The sequence below is a fragment of the Drosophila ficusphila genome, unplaced genomic scaffold (assembly GCF_018152265.1).
Source record: "Drosophila ficusphila isolate 14025-0441.05 unplaced genomic scaffold, ASM1815226v1 contig_470, whole genome shotgun sequence".
In the NCBI taxonomy this organism is placed as follows: domain Eukaryota; kingdom Metazoa; phylum Arthropoda; class Insecta; order Diptera; family Drosophilidae; genus Drosophila; species Drosophila ficusphila.
The window spans coordinates 3,954,613-3,975,657 of record NW_025064389.1 but is presented as its reverse complement, the minus strand read 5'-3'; the positions used below and the strand labels follow the sequence as shown (position 1 = coordinate 3,975,657).

At 35.9% G+C, this 21,045-nt stretch overlaps 1 protein-coding gene and 1 non-coding gene across 5 annotated transcripts; both read right to left on the bottom strand.

The window, feature by feature from the left end:
* Positions 1–45: 45 nt before the first annotated feature.
* Positions 46–17,387, bottom strand: LOC108100432. 4 transcript variants are annotated; one of them, XM_043208521.1, is made up of 4 exons: positions 17,349–17,387; positions 868–1,218; positions 629–801; positions 46–564 (listed from the first exon to the last, which is right to left on the bottom strand). In XM_043208521.1, exons 2-4 carry the CDS (start codon positions 1,215–1,217, stop codon positions 68–70), a joined length of 1,020 nt encoding a protein of 339 aa, XP_043064456.1. In that variant the 5' UTR covers position 1,218; positions 17,349–17,387; the 3' UTR covers positions 46–67. The 4 variants fall into 4 exon arrangements, with proteins under 4 accessions (XP_043064456.1, XP_043064455.1, XP_043064454.1 ...); XM_043208520.1 differs by lacking the exon at positions 17,349–17,387 and adding an exon at positions 16,379–16,539; XM_043208519.1 differs by lacking the exon at positions 17,349–17,387 and adding an exon at positions 16,383–16,539.
* Positions 16,896–17,040, bottom strand: LOC122320361. Its single transcript, XR_006245626.1, has one exon. It is a non-coding gene; the product is annotated as a small nucleolar RNA psi28S-2876 (small nucleolar RNA).
* Positions 17,388–21,045: the final 3,658 nt, after the last annotated feature.

The following is a 21,045-nucleotide window of genomic DNA, read 5'->3' as shown; positions in this document are numbered from 1 at the left end:
CGTCCAATTCAACAAGTTCATTATGAACTTTAGTCAATTGTTAAATCAATACAAGTCAATTTGTTTATTAGGCTTTAATTGTTACATTTGCTAAATTGTTTTTTTCTAGTCTTTTAGTTCGTGGAGGAGGAATTGGTGGCTTATCCAATTTAACATTGCTAATCTTGTTAGCGGATTTAAATACATTACAATTAAGCACCTTCTTTCTGAACGAACACCCAAATATTACATTCGTAACATCATAATTATATATGTACCAAATATATACAATACAAATACATAATACCAATACCATTACTATCGCAATCACAAATGAATACTTAAGTATTTCATTTTGATCTGATTCTAAAACCTTTTCTGTGTTTATCAACTTGGTAGGTTTTGTTTGAAGGGGACGACTTGGGTCTGCATAAACACCCACGTTTGTAGTTAAGGCGATATCCGAACATGAACGAAATTCCTCTTGCGGTCCACAACCCATGGCTCCATTACCATCGCTACATACTCCCCAATTGTTACCGGCAACATAACGCCATTGAAGAACGCAGTGGTCGCATGAAAAATCTAAAATATATAATATTAGTATGATTTAATAAATCTATATTTCAGTTTAATTATGTAATCATACTTGGAAGCCGAGCATAAATTTCATATATACGACTTCCGTTGCGAGGATAAAAACGGGTATCCAGGTCAGATGAATATGGTTGAGACGGGGAGCCATCAAGTATTGTCAATATATTTTGATCCAAGCACAACTGTTTAGCAGTATGATTCGGGCACAATCGAAATTCGAAATACCTGCAAGAAAATTAGTTCAATAATTTAAAAAAGAACACAAAAAACACAAAAATGAATTTTTTTTACCCCATATGACTAGCAGTTAATTCTATTCGAACCGTTATTTTAGCTCCCGGACTATATCTCCTTACAATTAGACCAAGTCCCCATTGGCCACCATATTCATGCGGACGGGGTTCCGGCATATCCCATGCGTCGCCGCACTCTCCACATTTGCCACCATTTCTGTTCCACTGTCTGGTGAATCCGCCACAGTACAGTTCATGGTCATTATAATCAGGTTTTGTTTGAAATCCAAAGCGCCAGGCTGACGCTCTACTTGGCGGCTCAATTAGTCTTCCGTGACCATGGCAGGTTATAAAACAAATGGAAATGGCGAAACAAAAGCCAATGTACCATTTAGACATGGATTTCATTCTGTCATTTAAATTAAAAGAAAAGCAGTTAAAAATACTTGTAAATATCTCAAACCTAGTATAATTTTTTTATTTTTATAATGATGCCTAACAGACCACTACAAAGCTTATAGCTCCTGTGTTTTCTGCATGGTCCAGGGTTATCGCAAGATGGGAGACAAATTTTCCAAAACGAGAAAAACTGTAAGGTATAACTACCCATGGCATTTCTTCAGTTTTCGGCACGAATTATCAATGAACTCCTAAATAACAAGAAAGGAAGCTAGTTTCGGCAAGCCGAAGCTTATCTACCCTTGCAGTCATCAAATATGTCGAAAAAAATACATAAAGGCTAAACAACATCGAAGCTAAGACGATTTTTCTATTCATTTTCCATATTTTCGACTATAGATCATATGGGAGCTGTATGATATAGTTGTCCGATTTTCATCAAATTTAATTAGTAATTCAAGAGTCGTTAGAAAACTTTAAATTTCAAAAATCATGCTTATCAAATAAAAACCAACGATGTTATAATTTTATTTCCGTTATTTCTATATAGATTTTTCGATCTTTCCTATGGCAGCTATAAGATATAGTTGTGCGATTTTTATGAAATTTTTTTCTCAATTTAAGGGCTGTTAAAAAACTTGATATTCAAAAAATCATTCTCGTGGGATAAAAAACAACGATGTTATCAATTTATTTCCATTAATTCTATATATTTTTTTCGATCTCTCCTATGGCAGCTATATGATAGAGTTATCCGATTTTGATCAAATTTAATCCGAAATTCAATAACAGTTAGAAAACGCCATCTTGAAGAATTCAAGTCGTATGATACAAAAAACAACGGCGTGAGAATTTTTTATTTCATTCTCTCGTATGGGAGCTATCCGATATAGTCGCCCGATCCGGCCCGTTCCGACTTATATACTGCGTGCAATAACTACCCACCTTTTGGGAAAGTTTCAGCAAGATAGCTTTAAAACTGAGAGACTAGTTTGCGCGGAAACGGACAGACGGACAGACGTACAGACGTTTTCCGACTCTGCTCGTGATGCTGATCAAGAATATATATACTTTATGGGATCTGAGGTGTCTCCTTCACTGCGTTGCAAACTTCTGACTGAAATTATAATACCCTTTAGCTCTGCGAGGGTATAAATATGTAATTTTTGCAACAGGAAGAATCTAATACCAAGGAATCCAAAACCAAAACCAAAAAACTCCTGAAGTTTATTTTCTGCCGACGAATTTACCTTCTTGAGCAGTATGATATGAGTCCAGAAAACAAGATATTTTATAAATACCGTTTGTGGAGCATATCTAAAACCACTGGATAGTTGGTGTAGATTTTCAAGGTTCATTAAATCTGGGTTTTTTCGTAAGATTGTATAGAATATCGACATGAAACCTGAACACGAGTTCGTTTAGTAATAAGTAATGAATCAAAGTGGCGCATAGTAGAATTCGGCGGATGTTCATCCTTGCGTTGGTGAATATACGAGGTGTGTTCAAAAAGTATCGCTAATTTTGTGTTTTTTCAAAAATTATTTATTTATTCATGAATATCTATTTTGTCCCCTTCAAAGTAATCCCCATGAGATATTATGCACTTGTGCCAACGGTTTTTCCAATCTTTGAAGCACTTAAAAAAATCATTTTTTTTATCTTGTTCAGCTTCTTCTTCGATGCCGTCTTTATCTCGTCAAGCGTAGCGTAACGTCGTCCTTTCATGGGCCTCTTCAGTTAGGAAACAAGAAAAAGTCACAGGGGGCCAAATCTGGAGAATACGGTGATGCAACGATGTGTGAGCAGGGGCGTTATCGTGGTGCAAAAGCCAATTTTTGTGCTTCCACAAACCCGGTCGTTTTTGGCGGATTGCTTCGTGCAAATTGCGCATAACTTGCAGGTAATATTTCTTATTGACTGTTCTTCCCCTGCAATCCAAGAAAACTATCAGCAAAACTTTCACATTCGACCGAACTTGACGCGCTTTTTTCGGTTTTGATTCGTGCGGCAGCTTCCATTGAGATGATTGAGCTTTGGTTTCCACGTCGTAACCATAAACCCACGATTCGTCACCAATTATGATTTGGAGCAAATTTGGGTCGTCGCGGACAGAGTTTAACATCTCATTAGCAATGTTCATGCGATGCTGTTTTTGGTCGCAATTGAGCAATTTTGGTACGAATTTCGCGGCGACCCGTCTCATGCCCAAATCATTGATAAAAATCGAATGGCACTAGCCAATCGTTATGTTTAGGTCCTCAGGAACTTCTATAACGGTGATTCGGCGATTGGCCAATACCATTTTCTCCACTTCATTAATTTTTTCGTCTGTTGTTGAAGTGCTCGGTCGTCCGGCACGCTCTTCGTCGTTCACATCTTCTCGGCTTCGGTCCAAGGTAGCTTCTCCGTATGCCACAGTCAACATTCGGAATGCATTTCACACAAAATTTGATACAGGTTCTTTGATCCATTTTTTTGAATAGGTAAAAGTCGAAGACGATCTAAAACACGTGCAAGCAAAGCAGCTGTCAACAATTAAGTGAACATTCAAAATGGCCGATAACTGGTCGGCATAAAAATTTGATATTCGATACGAGGTAACCCGCGAAAATTCAAAATTCGCGATACTTTTTGAACACACCTTGTAGCTTCTCTAAAACTCAAGAAGTATGGTAATTTTTATACCCTTGCAGAGCAAAAGGGTATTATAATTTCAGTCAGAAGTTTGCAACGCAGTGAAGAAGACACCTTAGACCCCATAAAGTATAAACATATATTCTTGATCAGCATCACCATCTGAATCGAAATACAAGTATGTATGTACGTCTGTCCGTCTGTCTGTTTCTATGTAAACTAGTCTCTCAGTTTTAAAGCTATCTTGCTGAAACTTTCCAAAAAGTTGTGTAGCTATTGCACGCAGTATATAAGTCGGATCGGGCCGGATAGGCTGACTATATCGGATAGCTCCAATACAAGAGAATGAAATAAAAAAATCGTACGCCGTTGTTTTTCATCAGATCGACTTGAATTCTTCAAGATGGCATTTTCTAACTGTTATTGAATTTCGGATTAAATTTGATCAAAATCGTATAAGTCTATCATATAGCTGCCATAGGAGAGATCGAAAAAAATATATAGAATTAATGGAAATAAATTGATAACATCGTTGTTTTTTATCCCACGAGAATGATTTTTTGAATATCAAGTTTTTTAACAACCCTTAAATTGAGAAAAAAATTTCATAAAAATCGCACAACTATATCTTATAGCTGCCATAGGAAAGATCGAAAAATCTATATAGAAATAACGGAAATAAAATTATAACATCGTTGGTTTTTATTTGATAAGCATGATTTTTGAAATTTAAAGTTTTCTAACGACTCTTGAATTACTAATTAAATTTGATGAAAATCGGACAACTATATCATACAGCTCCCATATGATCTATAGTCGAAAATATGGAAAATGAATAGAAAAATCGTCTTAGCTTCAATGTTGTTTAGCCTTTATGCATTTTGTTCGACATATTTGATGACTGCAAGGGTATATAAGCTTCGGCTTGCCGAAGCTAGCTTCCTTTCTTGTTTCAAATTCGTCTTGACAGGGTCGACCGTTTTGATTAAAATTAAAAGATTCTAGCAGGGCTTCATTGCGATTATACATTGGTTTTATTGGAATAATGTAAGCGAACATTTAAATCGGCTGCACTGATTGCCCCAAATTTCTTTACATAAAGTCGGTCAAAAGAAACCTGGGTCGGTAGAAGAGGTAACAAAGGATTAGCCGTTTTCGTTTCGTTTTAAGTTAAGGGGCACAACTAGTGTGACGGCCAAAAAAAAGCTGATTTTTGGGAATTTTTATTAAAAAAAACTACTTGATCAATTATTTCAAAATATTCAGAATATATTTATACATGTTTTAAGAATATACAGTGAAATTTTTAAAGAAACAAATTAAATATTTTTGAAGTTAGAGCCGATCTCCAACGGCGCTAAAAAAAAGGGCCTTAACTGCTGCAGTAATTCCGGCCTTCTCCGTGGATGAAATTAAAAAAAAAATTTTCGTTCAACTAGATAATATTGTCTATACAATGACCTACGATAAATAAAAAATATCAAAAATTGACAAAATGGCGGTGTTAAAAAAAAAAATCGAATTTTATCCAAAATTTTGGTCGTTTTTGGCCTGCCAAAATTCGATTTTTGATCAGATCAAAAAATCGATAGAACGTGTTAAAAAAAACTTTAATAGTAATCGGATCATTAGTTTTTGAGTAATCACTGCAGCAAATTCGAAAAATGCTGTTTCGAGAAAAACGCGTTTAAAGATAAAACGGTCGTATTCACTGTTATACGAGCGGCTGCTATTAAAATTGCTATAACTCAAAAACTGTTTGAGATATCGATTTAAAATTTTAATATGTTATTTTTAAAGGTTTTTAATCTACCGAAATATCAAAGAAAAAAGGTTTTTTTGAAATGTCACACTAGTTGTGCCCCTAAAACTTCTTTTATGAACGAAAATTTCTTCGATAGATTATAGGTGCAAGCGCCGTTGCGGAGTAACAACGAAAAAACGGATCCTTCGTTTAACGATTAAATTTAGCTGATTTAAATGCAACGAACGAAAATAAGTAATATTGCATCCAAAAATCAAAAATAAGAAATAAAACCAGACCAGTTTAATAAGTGCCTTTATATTTCGTCTTTAGGTTCAAGAAAACCTAAAAATACCTAATATATGCATTTTACTTGGCTCTTACTCCCTCTCTTGTTTAAAAACAAATCTCCCAAATTAGAAGAAATCAATAAAAAATTTGAATTTTAAAATCACAACCAACCAAGCTGTGCACCACCGATCTTGTTTTTGAAGACCGTGACAAAGGCATTACCCAACAACTTCATAGTTAAAGAAAGAAGGAAGGGCATTCCCTCGGCGTTACCATGAAAAAACCAAACCAAAAAAGCATTTGAACTTATTTGATATTAATATTTGATTTAAATATTTTAAGCTATAAGAATACAAAATATTTTAAAAACTGTGCTTTAAAAGACTATATTTTATTTAAAATTACTGTAAAATAAAAATACAAAAATTGGGAATGACATAAACGATTTATTAAATTAGTACATGTTATAAAATTAATTAAAATTACAACAACAGGTGCTTTGACCTCAGTGTAAAATATAATGGTTTATTGTTTTTACTGAAGTGAATTCTTTCAAGCGAGTAAAAACTCTAAGGACACAACTGGAAACTGGTTCGCAGCACAGCTATTCTATTGGGTTGGAAAGAAAGTCATGTCGTTTTTTTTCAATATTTTCAAAGATGATTTATTTATATCAGGACTTATAATTAATCAATTATGTATTGGCCGTTTTGTTCGACCACTAATGACCATCTCTCGGGCAGCTGCATAATTCCGCGCTCGAAGAACTTTAGGTCTTTTCCAGCAAAGGATCGAGACAAGTGGTTTTCGACAGCCTCATCTAAATCAAAGTTTTTACCATTCAAAGAGTTTTGAAGAGAGCGAAACAAATGGTAATCTGAAGGTGCTAAGTCCGGACTATAAGGTGGATGTGGTAGCACTTCCCAATTCAGCTCCGTTAATTTTTGCCGAGTGACCAAAGATGTGTGGGGCCTAGCGTTGTCATGGTGAAAGACTATACCCTTGCAATTAGCTAGTGCTGGCTCCTTTTCTTTAATTTTTTCCGCCAAATTGGATAGCTGGCGACAGTACACATCTGAATTGATGGTTTCATTCCGTCCCAGCAGCTCAAAGTGCACTACACCCTTCCAATTCCACCAAACAGACAGCATAACTTTCCTCTGATGGATATCGGCCATTGATGTGGCTTGGGCTGGCTCATCTTTCTTGCTCCATGATCTTTTTCGTTGGACATTATTGTAAACAACCCACTTTTCGTCGCCAGTAATGATCCGCTTCAAAAAAGGATCGTTTTTAATCCGTTGCAGCAGAGAAGTTATGCGGAACCCAAACATCGAGCTTGCTTACGTAGCCAAGTTTCTTCAAATGGTTTTCAACTGTTGTTTGCGACACTTTGAGCTTCTCTGACATCTCCCGCGTTGAATAACGCCGGTTTTCATCCAGCAAAGCCTGAATTTGTTAGTCAAAAACGGCCGATGGTCGACCAGAACGTGGCGCGTCTTTAACTCTAAAATCTCCAAGCCTGAATTTGGCAAACCAGCGCTGACATTGGCGACCACTCATGTCATCTTTACCATACACTTCGCACAATTTTTCGCGAGCTTCGACCGCTTTTTTTCCTTTTTGGAAGTAAAAAAGCAAAATATGCCGAAAATGCTTACTTTGGTCCTCCATGTTTAATTTGCTATAGCTTCCACAAATGTTATCGAATAATTACCAAATTTTTTGTCGATAGTACCTAAGACAATAAGCTTTAAAAAGATTCTAAAAAGTGTGACCCTGGTGCTCGATTAGACGTAAATAAATTAGATTAAAAACGATTACTAAAAAAACATGACTTTCTTGCCAACCCAATATTAAAGAAGTCTGTTTTGCGACAAAATTTGAAGAATTTTATAAAATCAGAAGTTATGGAATTATAAGAAAGCAGCCAAAAATGCAATGACCCCATTATATACACCCGGAAAAGTAAGAAATATTTTGCAGCCCTGTCAGGTTTAAGAAATAAAATAAGTGGCAAATTAAATACGATTTTGTCGATCAAACTACCTAAATAGAACAAAAATTAAGTAAATTAACTCAGGGTAAACTCAACATCATGGAAAACAAAATTAAGTACAAAGAAAACTAACATTTTTACATTCGTACATTCTTTCCCTCCAATTTTTGATCATCGCTATATCGTTCCTGAACCAACCAGACGTATTGTTCATATCGCTCCGCCAGTAATATAAAACAGTATTATACAAACCTAAATTAAAGCGAGAAAAAAATCACAGGGTATGCATAAGTACTTGTGCTTATGTTGCTTATACAGTCAAATTTGTCTCTATTTCTTCAATTAAATCAAATTAATTACATACAATACGTGGAAGCGCAAGCTTTCTAAGCTACAAAAAATAGGAGTCGCGCACGACAACAACAACAGTAAGGCGAACGGTGGCTTGCGGCAGCCAAAAACAACGCGTGCTTCTCAACTGTTACCCCTGAAACAAAACCAAAATCAAAAATGCAACATTGCATGAAAGCACAGAGAGAGTCCGCTCTCTCCCACTGTGTTGAATTAAACGGCCGAAGTGCAATGTACGTAATCTGATGATACCAGCAACGGTAACATCCAATATATAGCCATTGCTAACAACGCGTTGTGTTAATAATTTAAAGTATCTAGATTAAAAAAAAATAATTTTTAAATTTTTACAAGCATATTGACTTTTGGCCAATTTTTGTCTATCCTGGTTCATAGTGCAACGGTCTGTTCGTTAACAGCAATAACGACAACAACAGCAGTTTCCCACTGCCCACTATTGTCAACTCCAGTGGCAAGCTATCCCAGCCCAACCAAGCAGAAACTAAGCCCACATGCAACTCGTCGTTCAAGAAAAATCAAGAAAAATGTTAGCAACTGTGAAGGCAATCACCCCTTTTTATATAGTATCAAAAATGATCCAAAAGAAACTCCTTTTGCCAATGTTTTGAGCAAGAACAACCTGATAAATGGCCCAGCAGGGCCACATCCAGTTTCTGCAGGAGTGCAACGGACCCTGAAGCAAGCACAGGGCATTATTGGTCAGCGAACGTTCCTAAATGCTTTGTAAATTGGAAGCAATGCTGGTAACGCTCACAAATGCAATGATTTCTGAAGTTTATGTAATTTTATCATATGTAATTTGATTGTAAATGGCATTTCACATCACAGGCTATCGGAGTTCCTCGCTCAATGTGACATTCATGTTATGTTCAAATCAAAGATCATTTCACAAATATTAATGATCTCCATTTGCTTAAGCAAAGCTAATTTACACAGCAGATATACCAACATGCAGCCTGACAACAACTTCGACGTTTGCCAACGGAGCATATTAAGCCGATCTAGCATCCAACCAAAGCGAATGTTGCATTTACTCTAAATGGAAAAACTTGCCCCCCATTGTCTCTTAACAATATATATATCCCTCAAACTACAGATGATACATATCTTGGAGTCCACGTAGATAGACGACTTACTTGGCGTAAACACAATTGAGGCCAAAAGGAACCAGCTTAAGGGGTTATATCCAGTTGCGAGGCCGAAAAAATGAGCGTTTTCGTAAATTATTTCTGGAGAGGCCTTTTATTGTATATATACGTGTTGTATATGAAAAGTTAGATAATTTTTTGTAGTTTCAGAATACATTTTCAAAAAAAAAAAAAAATATTGGAGTCCGTCGATCCTGTAGAGGATCTCCTGAGGGTCCACTTAAAAAAGGTGTTTTGCGGTGAGGAAGATATCTCTGATCCAAATTATAAGAAATACAAAAAACCAAAAGGATTACGTAAAGACAAATACTGGTAATGATGCTGGGAATTTTAAATATTTTGATTTTAGACAAAATGGCGGCTTCCCAAACATAAAACTTCGTTTTTGGCACAAAAATTTCAACTTTAAAGTGACTAAAAAAATAGAAATTTTTGTCGGAGCCAAAATTACCTGAAAAAATATCTAAGAAGAGCCTGTGAAAGTTTAAAGTCAATCGGTCAAGCTGTCTCGGAGAAATTTTCCTCACCGACTTTGAAGACATCGTTTCGAGAAAAACGCATTAAAAATTTTGGCTACTAGTTGAACTACGTGGGATACGTCTTTAAAAATACACTCATTACTCCAAAACTATTTATGCTTTGAAATTTTCAGACAATATTCTTAGATATACATATATACATTCAGAATTGGCAAAAAAAAATTTTGAATTTTTTCAAAATTGCAACTAGTTATAACCCCTTAAGCTAAAAGCTAATAGTCTCCACTGGCTTCTGAACTTTCGTTCTCCAATAGAACTCGAAAACAAACTGCTCATATATTATTCAGTCGTCAAACCAATCTGAACATATCGACGCATTTCCGCGAAAGTATCGTATGTCGCTTTTTTTCGAAATTGAGATTTTAATGCTAAATTGTTAGGCAACTAATGTCCCACTACCTAAATATTATAACTGAAAGCCCTATAGTTCCGATAAAAATGAAGTTTCAATTTTATCGTATGTTACAATGCTTTTCAATGTGCGCGCGAAATTATCGTATGTCCATACAAATTTTTTTTCATTTGCATGGAAATACTGCAATCGCACAAAAATACCGAAATACGAAAATAAAGAAAAAGCTTCTCCGGTAAAATTTGATTTTTCAACATACGATACATTCGCGGAAATGCGTCGATATGGCCAGCACCACTAACATTGGGAAACTCCCAAAAGCTAAATCCAAAACATTAAGAACCAGCACTGTCACCTGTCACTGTTGTCAAAAAAAATTAACTTTCAACAATCCTCATCCAGCATTAAATTTTTTTTTAATTTCAGTAAATTTTCGTTACACCAGTTTTGAAAATTGTTTAGGTCTGCTTGAAGGTTTATGTGACGGGAGTAATCATTATACTGCAGACACAGTTTTACATCGTCCGCGTACATAAGTACGCGGGAATGCACAATGATCGATGGAAGATCATTGATAAACAAGGTAAAAAGTAATGGTCCCAGATGGCTTCCTTGTGGTACACCAGAGGTAACTCTGAGGATACTACTTAAGGAATTTTTTAAAAGGACTCTTTGCGTTCGGCCACTGAGATAACTAAAGATCCAACTTAAAAGATCTGCTGGAAACCCCATCATGTCAAGTTTGCGAATCAATAGGAAGTGATTTACAGAGTCAAATGCTTTACTGAAGTCTGTGTAAATGACATCAGTTTGGAAATTATTTTTAAAGCCATCTATCACGAAGGATGTGAGCTCCAAAAGATTTGTTGTGGTAGACCTGCGTTTCATAAATCCGTGTTGGCATGGAGATATGATTGATCTACAAAGGTGCTGCAAGTGGAAAAAGTTCGAAAAGCTTTGGAATTGCTGACAATTTAGAAATACCTCTATAATTGCAAGCATCCGACTTGCTTCCCTTTTTATGAAGGGGAATAACAAATGACTCTTTCCAAACAAGAGGAAACTGACAAGAATCCCGTCAGGACCTGGGGAGTAAACTGGAGTAACACGTTGAAGATCCAAAAGTAGGGAGCTTTCGTTTAAGGTGGGACGAAATATAAGGTTCGACTTAGGTATTGAGTATAAATATTGCTCACTTGAATGAGACACTGTAGAGTAAGTTGTTTGAAAGAATTGGGCAAACAGATCGGCTATTGCCTGATCAGTGTTAGCCGTCCTACTTTCAAACGAGAGCGAAGGCGGAAAGGAACATGATCTGCGCTTAGTGTTGACAAAATTATAGAACTGTTTGGGATCCCGTAAAAACTGGGACCTGCAACGGACTAAATAATTCTTGTAACACTGAGCGTTAAGCACGGTAAAGTTTGACCGAGCTCTTATGTATTTTCCAAAAACAGACTGACAACCTGAAATTTTATATTTTTTATAAAGTCTGGACTTTAAATTCCTAAGGTGTGTCAACTCTTTGCTAAACCACGGTGGTTTATGGGATGTTGACGGGTTATATAGCGGAACACATGAGTTAAAAAACAGTTTTATTGCCGAATAAAAAATTGTAATGGCGTCTTCCATATTATTGCAGGAATAGAGATCGGACCAGTCATTGCCAGATATAAGATGATTAAGTCTCAGAAAGTTTGCCTTGCGAAAACAATGAATTCGCTTGGCTGGCTTTATAGCATTATTTTTAACTGTTATACCAGTGTCGATAGTCACCACGAAAGCAGGGTGATATGGATCTTCAGGCAAGCTAGGTCTTAAAGCAAAATAAATAAGCTTAGATTAAAATTTAAAAGCCTCTTGTTAGCATCTAAGAAAATAAGATCTAATAAATAACAATTACAAATTTAAAAAAAAAATTGGTTTTCTGATTTTTATTTAGATAACCAGTTTTAGTAAATCCGATATCGTTAAATCATGCACTTAACATTTTGCAACCGTTCGCTTTTCGTGTGATTGTTTTCTCAAATAGCACTACTATTTTTATAATGAAATTTTTTATTATCTGATCTCTGGTGTTCTTTTCTTGTATTCACTTCCGTCTTTCTTTTGTGTTTTTCCGGTTAGCTCTCCTGGTTTCTCTTTGGTTTTTTATTGCTCGCTTACAATTTTCGTTTTGATTTCCCTTGGCACAGTGGTCCGAATTAGTAAGTCCATGGACACTTATATTGGATGCTTAAAAAAAAAAGCGTCATATAAAAATTAATACGGAGCTGGCTAAACTTACTTGTAGACTTTGTGGTATGATGGTGCACAGTAAGTGGGCTAAATTTACAGGGCCGATAAGTAACGATCTTAGTAAAGGCCTGGCTTCAAAGTTTTGGTGTGAAGCTTGCCAGAAATTGCAAATGAGATGAAATCGTTAATGCGCCAAACTAAAGGCAGCTTAAAGAGACTGATCACTGGTTTGGCATAGCTAGGATAGTTATTTGCTAAAGCAAATTATCTTCGTTTAGCGCTGGACTCGCAGTTTTATAGCTTTAAGCTAGAGTCCTTTAAGAAGAGTCCCCGTCAGAAGTTGTCCTTAGCAGCCCCTCAAATGTTGCTGAGATCGGCAGCTAAAAAAGATTCGGGGCCCGGTCGATCTAAAGCGGTGTGTACGACCTTTGACGGTAAGTAGTTCCGATATGCCTGAAGCTGGTTCTCAACCTCTGATTCCACCTCACCGTGTAAATATACCCGCACAAAAGTCTTCTGAGACCGGGTCACTGGCCCATGTTGTCACTGCAGGCTCACAGCCTGTGAGCCTGCAATACCAAATCCTTTTGTTGTGATTCCGCAAATTAAACAAATTTGCAAAAATTAGATAGCAAGACTCAGGCCAATTGGGAAGAATCTTCGGCTATTGATGAAATTCCTTCGATTAATCATTTCGCTACATTATTGTCAAAGCGCTGCCAAAAATTTGGAAAATATAGAGCTCACTGCAGCTTTGTACTCAAATGATTCACTATCAGAAAAAAGCCGTTACAAAATCATCTTAATTGCCACCAACACTTCGGGACATGCATGGGTTGTGTGTGACAACAGTGGTCATTCCATTTATAGTTGTGGTCAGGGGGCGCATTCAAAAGTCAAAAGGATTGGCGCTTTGTCTTAATTACTTAAAGAAGGGGCACCAAATGCGCAATTGTAGGTCAGGCTGCTGTCGAATTTGCGGGTCTAAGCATCATAGCCTTTTACATCTTAACTCTCAGCCTTCGACCCAGGTTCGTACAAAGTACGCCAAATGCAATTGCTTCAAGCCCTTCTACCTCATTGCTGGCTCAGAATGTGGATTCTGATACTGTCTTTCTTCCAATTGCATAAGCGTTCAAAGTCGATCAGGTCCACATTGTGACTTCCCGACTTGCTCACCAGTTGAAATTGCCTAAAACGAAGTCTACCGTATCAGTTCCTGGTCTTGGAGATGCTCGATTTGACTCTGAAGGAGTTTCCGTTTGCATCATGCTAGAGTCGCATACCTCTGATTACTTCGCGTGCCTATCTGCTCTTGTTGCTCCAGCGATTATTGACAATCGACCCAGTTTGACCGTTAAGCCCAATAGCTGGAAAATTTCCGCTAAAATTCAGTTGGCCGTTCCTGAATTTTATAAATCTCAGCGTTTAGATCTTCTGATTGGCGCAAGCATGTTTTTTTAGTTATTATCTGTAGGGCAGATTAAGTTGACTGCTGGGTTACCCCCTATTACAGAAAACGAGGCTTGGTTGGATTGTAACAGGAGGTGGATCTTCTTTTATCAAGGCAACTGCATTACAGAATCAGCACGATTGGCCTGAATCTTGTTTGCCTGTGAAGACTCTTTCCGAGCTCAGAAAGCGCATTTTGATTGACGTTTGTACCGAAGTGAATCCATCTTTAAAATGCAAATTCGTGAATTCCTGGCAAAAAATGACCAACACTTTTGGAGACGTATACAAATTTGCACACCGTATAAGACGCACTGGTCTTGACGTCGAAGATGTCTAAATGGGCACTCAGATGCTTATCAGATATATCCCAATGAGCGACTTGGCTGATGACTAGTGGAGGCTGCATTCTAAGCATCAAATTTTATCATCGAGCACGGTGTCCTCCCTTTTCACATTTGTCGATAGCTTTGGAGGGGCAATACGAACATCAACTGGAATCACTCGAAGGGCTGTCCGCAATTTGTGCGTGCTGCCGTAGCAGGATCTGGTTGAAAGGCCTGATCTTTCAGCGGGGTGAGAATGTTCGGTCATGCCGCAGCCTAAATCAAATCATTAAATTTCAAATCTAAACGTAAATTAATGTCATTTATTTAAATGCCATTTAAATAAATATGTGTAAATTTAGTTGAAAATTTGGGCGGTTTTATTTTATTTGACCACCACCAAAGGTTATGTTTAGTGAAAAAGCTCACTGATCCAACAACTACGGACAGACGTACAAACGTATTTCGATTGAAATCGTGATGCTGATCAAGAATATACATACTTTTCTTTGCGTTGCAAGCTTTTGACTAATATTACCCTTTGCTTTGCAAGGGTATAAATACTGCAGATATGGTAAAATTATGTAAGTACTTTTCATCTATTTCTATCTTGTTTCAACTTTTCCAAAATTTAAAAATATAAATGTAATATTACATATGTACATATGTATATCGGACAGCTCCCATAGCGATTGAAAACAAAAATTTATCACGCCGTTGTTTTTGATCATATCGACATGACTTCTTTCGGAATGTGTTTTTTTTTTAATGCTATCATATTTCGAATAAAATTTTATCAAAATCGGATAACTATATCATATGGCTGCCATGGGAAAGATCAAAAACCTATATACAATTAACGGAAAAAATTGAAAACTTCGTTGTTTTTCATCAGACAATTTTTGGAATATAGAGTTTTCTAATGACTTTCGAATTTCAAATTTTTCATAAAAATCGGACGAAGAATTTCTAAAGAATCGGAAAACATATCATATAGCCACCATAGGAAAAATCGAAAAATCTGTATAGAATTAACAGAAATTAACGAAAACAACATGATGAAATCGTTGTTTGTGATCAGAAAAGCATAATTTTTAAAATATAGAGTTTTCTTATGATTCTTGAATTTCGAATTAAATTTCATAAAAATCGGACGACTATAGCATATAGGTGTCAAAATACAGGAACTTCATAGAAAAGTCGACATAGCTTCGATGTTGTTTAGCCTTTTTGTATAGCGTTCATTAATATGAGAACGAGGGTATATAAACAGGCTAGCTTCCTTTCTTGTTAAAAACAAATTAACATCTAAAATCGCGCTTTTTAACTCCCAAGTGCTGCAAAAGTACAGAAAAAATTCTTTCTGATTACCTCAAAAAATACATCAACTTTAAAACGCATATCAAGCTTTTTGTTTTGGTTGAGTTATAATGTTCACCGCTAACCAACCTTTTTTCAAGTCGCTTCTGGAGATTTACAGTAACAAGCTTCTTAATTCATATTTTTCTATTATACTTAAAAAGTTATAGAATAACATGTCATTAAATTTAATAAAATTATAATATTCATGTCGCCTCAAAAAAAAAAAAGAACACACAAATATGTATGTATATCATTTTTTGCCTTTAAAAACCTTGCCACGACTATTATTAGAGACTTCAGTTAGTCTAAAAGTCTAAAAAGGTCTGGCCAGACCCTGGTGTGCACCTCAGGACTAACATTTTTTTCTTTTCTTTCGACGGCGTTTTATAATACTAATGTACTTATATGGATTATTAATATTTTAATATAAATATTATTTTGGTTGGAATTTATTTATCCTTCGCTAGGAGCTTGCTAGTATAAATATATATACATACCTATTACTTATGTACAATACAAACATATACATATATATTTATGTATATATAAATATATATATATATATATTATTTTTTTTTTGTAAAACATTAAATTTCTGCTTTCGGCTCTAGAAAGCCCGTTGCGTATATATCCGTATATGTACATATAAGTATATATATATATATGTGTATATAACATACACATACATATATGTTTATTCTTCACTGTACCTACTTTTTATGTCCCTTTTTAATTTAATTAGCTAGTATAATTTTTACGATTTTTACTCTTTGCAAATCAAGTCGCTTTTACAAAGATTTTTATAAGTATAACTTTAACTATGTTCAAATAAATACTAAAGTAAACAATCACAATTTTTCTGTATTTTAATTTTTAAAGTATCGTAAAAGATATTGGGATAATGAAACTTTTTTTAAGTCTGCAAATAGCTTTGATTTTTACTGTTTAATATTATATAAATGTGCAGTTTTTAAATTTTTAAAATAGTACAAAATAATTATAATATTTTTATATATACATAACATATCTAGTAAAATATAATTTTATAAATATATAAATTCATGGAAAAATAAGTTAACCAATGACAATGAACATCTTAAATCCTCAACATAGCGATTACATTTAATTTCCCAACTACCTTTTATTATACCCTTGCAGAGCAAAGGGTATTATAACTTCAGTCAGAAGATAACAAGAACAAGATAAATTTCAAAGAGAATAAAAATTTTCAATGTCTCTTCGTTTCATACGCCAAATGTCGGCTAAATTACACATTATGACGCTACGGATATTAGATAGAATTTCGATCTAGCCAAGTGTTATAAGCAGGCAGTCTCCAATCGAACCACAAGCCATTGCTACCGGCCACAATAAATACTAAAGTAAACAATCACAATTTTTCTGTATTTTAATTTTTAAAGTATCGTAAAAGATATTGGGATAATGAAACTTTTTTTAAGTCTGCAAATAGCTTTGATTTTTACTGTTTAATATTATATAAATGTGCAGTTTTTAAATTTTTAAAATAGTACAAAATAATTATAATATTTTTATATATACATAACATATCTAGTAAAATATAATTTTATAAATATATAAATTCATGGAAAAATAAGTTAACCAATGACAATGAACATCTTAAATCCTCAACATAGCGATTACATTTAATTTCCCAACTACCTTTTATTATACCCTTGCAGAGCAAAGGGTATTATAACTTCAGTCAGAAGTTTGCAACTCAGTGAAGGAGACACCTCAGACCCCATAAAGTATATATATTCTTGATCAGCATCACGATCAGAATCGAAATCCGTCTGTACGTCTGTCCGTCTGTCCGTCTGTCTGTCTGTCCGTCTGTCCTCCTGTCGGTTTCTATGTAAACTAGTCTCTCAGTTTTAAAGCTATCTCGCTGAAACTTTCCCAAAAGTTGTGTAGTTGTTGCACGCAGTATATAAGTCGGAACGAGCCGGATCGGGCGACTATATCGGATAGCTCCCATACAAGAGAATGAAATAAAAAATTCTTAGTTCGTTGTTTTTGATCAGATCGACTTGATTTCTTCCAGATGGCGTTTTCTAACTGCACTTGAATTTCGTATTAAATTTTATCAAAATCGGATAACTCTATCATATAGCTGCCATAGGAGAGATCAAAAAATATATATATAAATAATGGAAAGAAAATTATAATGTCGTTGTTTTGGAACATCAAGTTTTTGAAATACTCTTAAATCGAGAAAAAAATTTCATAAAAATCGGAGTACTATATCATTTAGCTGCCATAGGAAAGATCGAAAAATCTATATAGAAATAACGGAAATATAATTATAACCTCGTTGTTTTTCATCAGACAATAATGATTTTTGGAATATAGAGTTTTCTAATGAGTCTTGAGTTACAAAGCAAATTTCATTAAAATCGGACGACTATATCATATAGCTGTCATATGAACAATATGGAAAATTAATAGAAAAATCGTCATAGCTTCGATGCTCTTTAGCTTTTATGTATTTTTTCGACATATTTAGTAACTGCAAGGGTATATAAGCTTCGGCTTGCCGAAGCTAGCTTCCTTTCTTGTTATGGTTTAATTTAAAACGATTATTCTTAGGGTACGTTACGACTGGTATTGGTTTAACATAGTGACCTTCTTAATATAGTTGGAATCGAACACAAAACAAATTTTGAATACAGGTACATATAATACATATGTACTTATTTTCGGAAACGGATATTAAAACGTATTTTTATTTATTATTTATTTATTTATTTTAGTATTTTCCCAGGGCTACAAGCTATTGCTTATTTATTATTGTCCTAGTCACATTGAATTTAAATTAACATATATAACTACAGTAGAATCCGGTTATAACGACTTTCAAGGGACCGACCATTTTTCGTCGTTATAACCGGAAGACGCACTAAGCAAAAGGAGGAAAAAAATTTTTTTTTTGATTATTTTATGGTTGCTGTTTTTGTAATTGGTTTTTAAAATAAATCAAATTAATTTTTTAATTAAAACGAAAAATTTAATAAACTAAATTCAAAAACATAGGTTTTTCTAAATACTGAAAACTGAATGAGCTTATTATTGCACATATTGCATTTGGCAAATTAAAACATTCAGTTTTACTCGGAAAAAAGCAGAAAAAACTAGAAATATAACGGCACATCTCATGGAATAGACTATGAGGTCTGAGGTCAATGTCCTGTGCCTTTTAACTATAATGTTTTTCATTCGTTCTAAAGAGGCAAACTTAAGTTTTCTGTACAGGTACGCTGGTTCTTTTGAATAAAAAATCTTGTGCAGTAATATATTAAAGTTCTAAAAATCATATAGTCTTTTATACTTAATCCCAATATATTACATTCTAGTGTCGAGACATGGTCATACAACCTCAGACCGTATTTATATTGAACAATATTGTTGAAGCAAACATTGATTTTACGGAGACTAACTGAATCACAATTTGCAAAAATTTCAACACCATACATTAAAGTTGGGACAAGACAGGTTTTGGCAATTAAGAGCCGAATGTTCGTCGGTAGATAGTTTTTTGGTTACCTCGACCCAACTGGATCTATTGTACCCCCTATCTGAGCTTAGAGCTCACCCATCAATCCGGCTCCTTCGATAAGGTTAAGGAGCTTTATCGGGTCGATGCTTCCAGAGGTCCCAAGTGTAAGGAACCTGGACCCGAGGGTTCTGCTCCTCAGGCTACTTAGTGCTGGGCATTCTGAGGTAGGTAGGGAGGTTTCATCCTCGCTATCACAGAATCTGCATGTTTTTCTGTTTGTAATCCCTATATTAAATAGGTGTCTCCTTAGTTTGCAGTGTCCGGTTAGTAGGCCGGTAACTATCCTAAGTGAACTTTTCCCTAGTAGTATAAGTTTCTTAAACCTCTTCATGTCATAATTGACGATGAGGGTTTTGGCTTGTCTTTGGCCTGTGGTGTCTACCCAGCAGGCTTTCCTCATATATACCTCTTCCGTTCTTCGGTAATCTTTGACTGTGTGTCTGCCTAAGCCACAGTAAGGCTCGGGTCCTATAAGGGGTCGTTCCGCCCCTAGTTTTGCTAGCCTGTCGGCTAGTTCATTCCCGGATATGTCTTTGTGTCCTGGAATCCATCTTAATGACAGCCTGTTGTTGCTTCCCAGAAGGTTCAGCTTTGTTCTTACTTCTCGTACCAGCTTCGAGGTGATTCTATTGCTGCATAGTGCAGTAATTGCCGCTCGACTGTCCGAGAGGATCGCAATGTCCTTGTTTGTGTACCCACGCTTCATATTGAGCTCTGCACACCGTCCTATGGCGCGAACTTCAGCTTGGAATATGCTGGTGTATTGGCCTAACGATTCATGGTATTTGATTCGTGGTCCTACTACTCCAAGGCCAGTGCCTTGGTGTGTTAAAGACCCGTCCGTATACCATGCTATAGTGTGACTCGCCATGGAATGTACTTCCTTCATGGTGGTCCATTCTTTCTAGTTGCTCAGATGAGCAGAGAAATTCTTTTCAAAGATGAATTCTACTGTCATTTCGTCCCTGGGGTGTGAGCTCAGGGGAAGTTCGACTAGTAGTTTTGCTGCATCCCTAGAACTGAGGATGCGATCACTGCCATTACCACAAGAAGTGATTCTTAGTAGGGTGGCCTTCCGCTGTAACTCTACTACGCAATGTAGCGGAGTGAGTTCCATGAGAACTTCCAGTGCCGCAGTGGGCAGGTTCTCATTGCTCCTGTCATACATATGCATACCAGTCTTTGCAGCCTTTGGAGCTGTTTCTGTGCGGTAACAAGCCTAGCTCGTTTACCCAAGGCTACAGACCCATATGTGAGTATTGGCCTCACAATTATAAGATATAACCATCTGATAATTTGGGGTGAGGTCCCCCAGGATTTCCCTGCAATTTTCCGACAGGTGAAGAGAGCCCTGAGGCACTTATCCACTGTCTTTTGCATATGGGTTGCAAACGTTAGCCTCCTGTCGAAGGTAACTCCGAGGTACTTAACTTCCCGGCTTATTTCTACGGGAGTACTACGGGAGTAGTAGTATGATTTGTCTCATCTTCTTTAGTTTGTACTTCTTTGTTAAAGGAACAATGACTGTTTTTGCGGGGTTGAGGTAAAGTCCAACTTCCCTGCACCAGTCGAGCGTTATCTTGAGTCCGAGTTGGACAATATCGCAAAGTGTTTCTTCAAATTTCCCTTTGGGTACTATTACTATGTCATCGGCATAGCCCTGACATTGTATTCCTCTGTCGGCGAGTTTCCTTAGTAGTTCATCTACTAGTAGGCTTCACAGTAGAGGAGATAAAACTCCTCTGCTTGTGGCAACGGTCATTGTGCTATTGCCAATGAACGCCATTGCCTGTCTGGAGC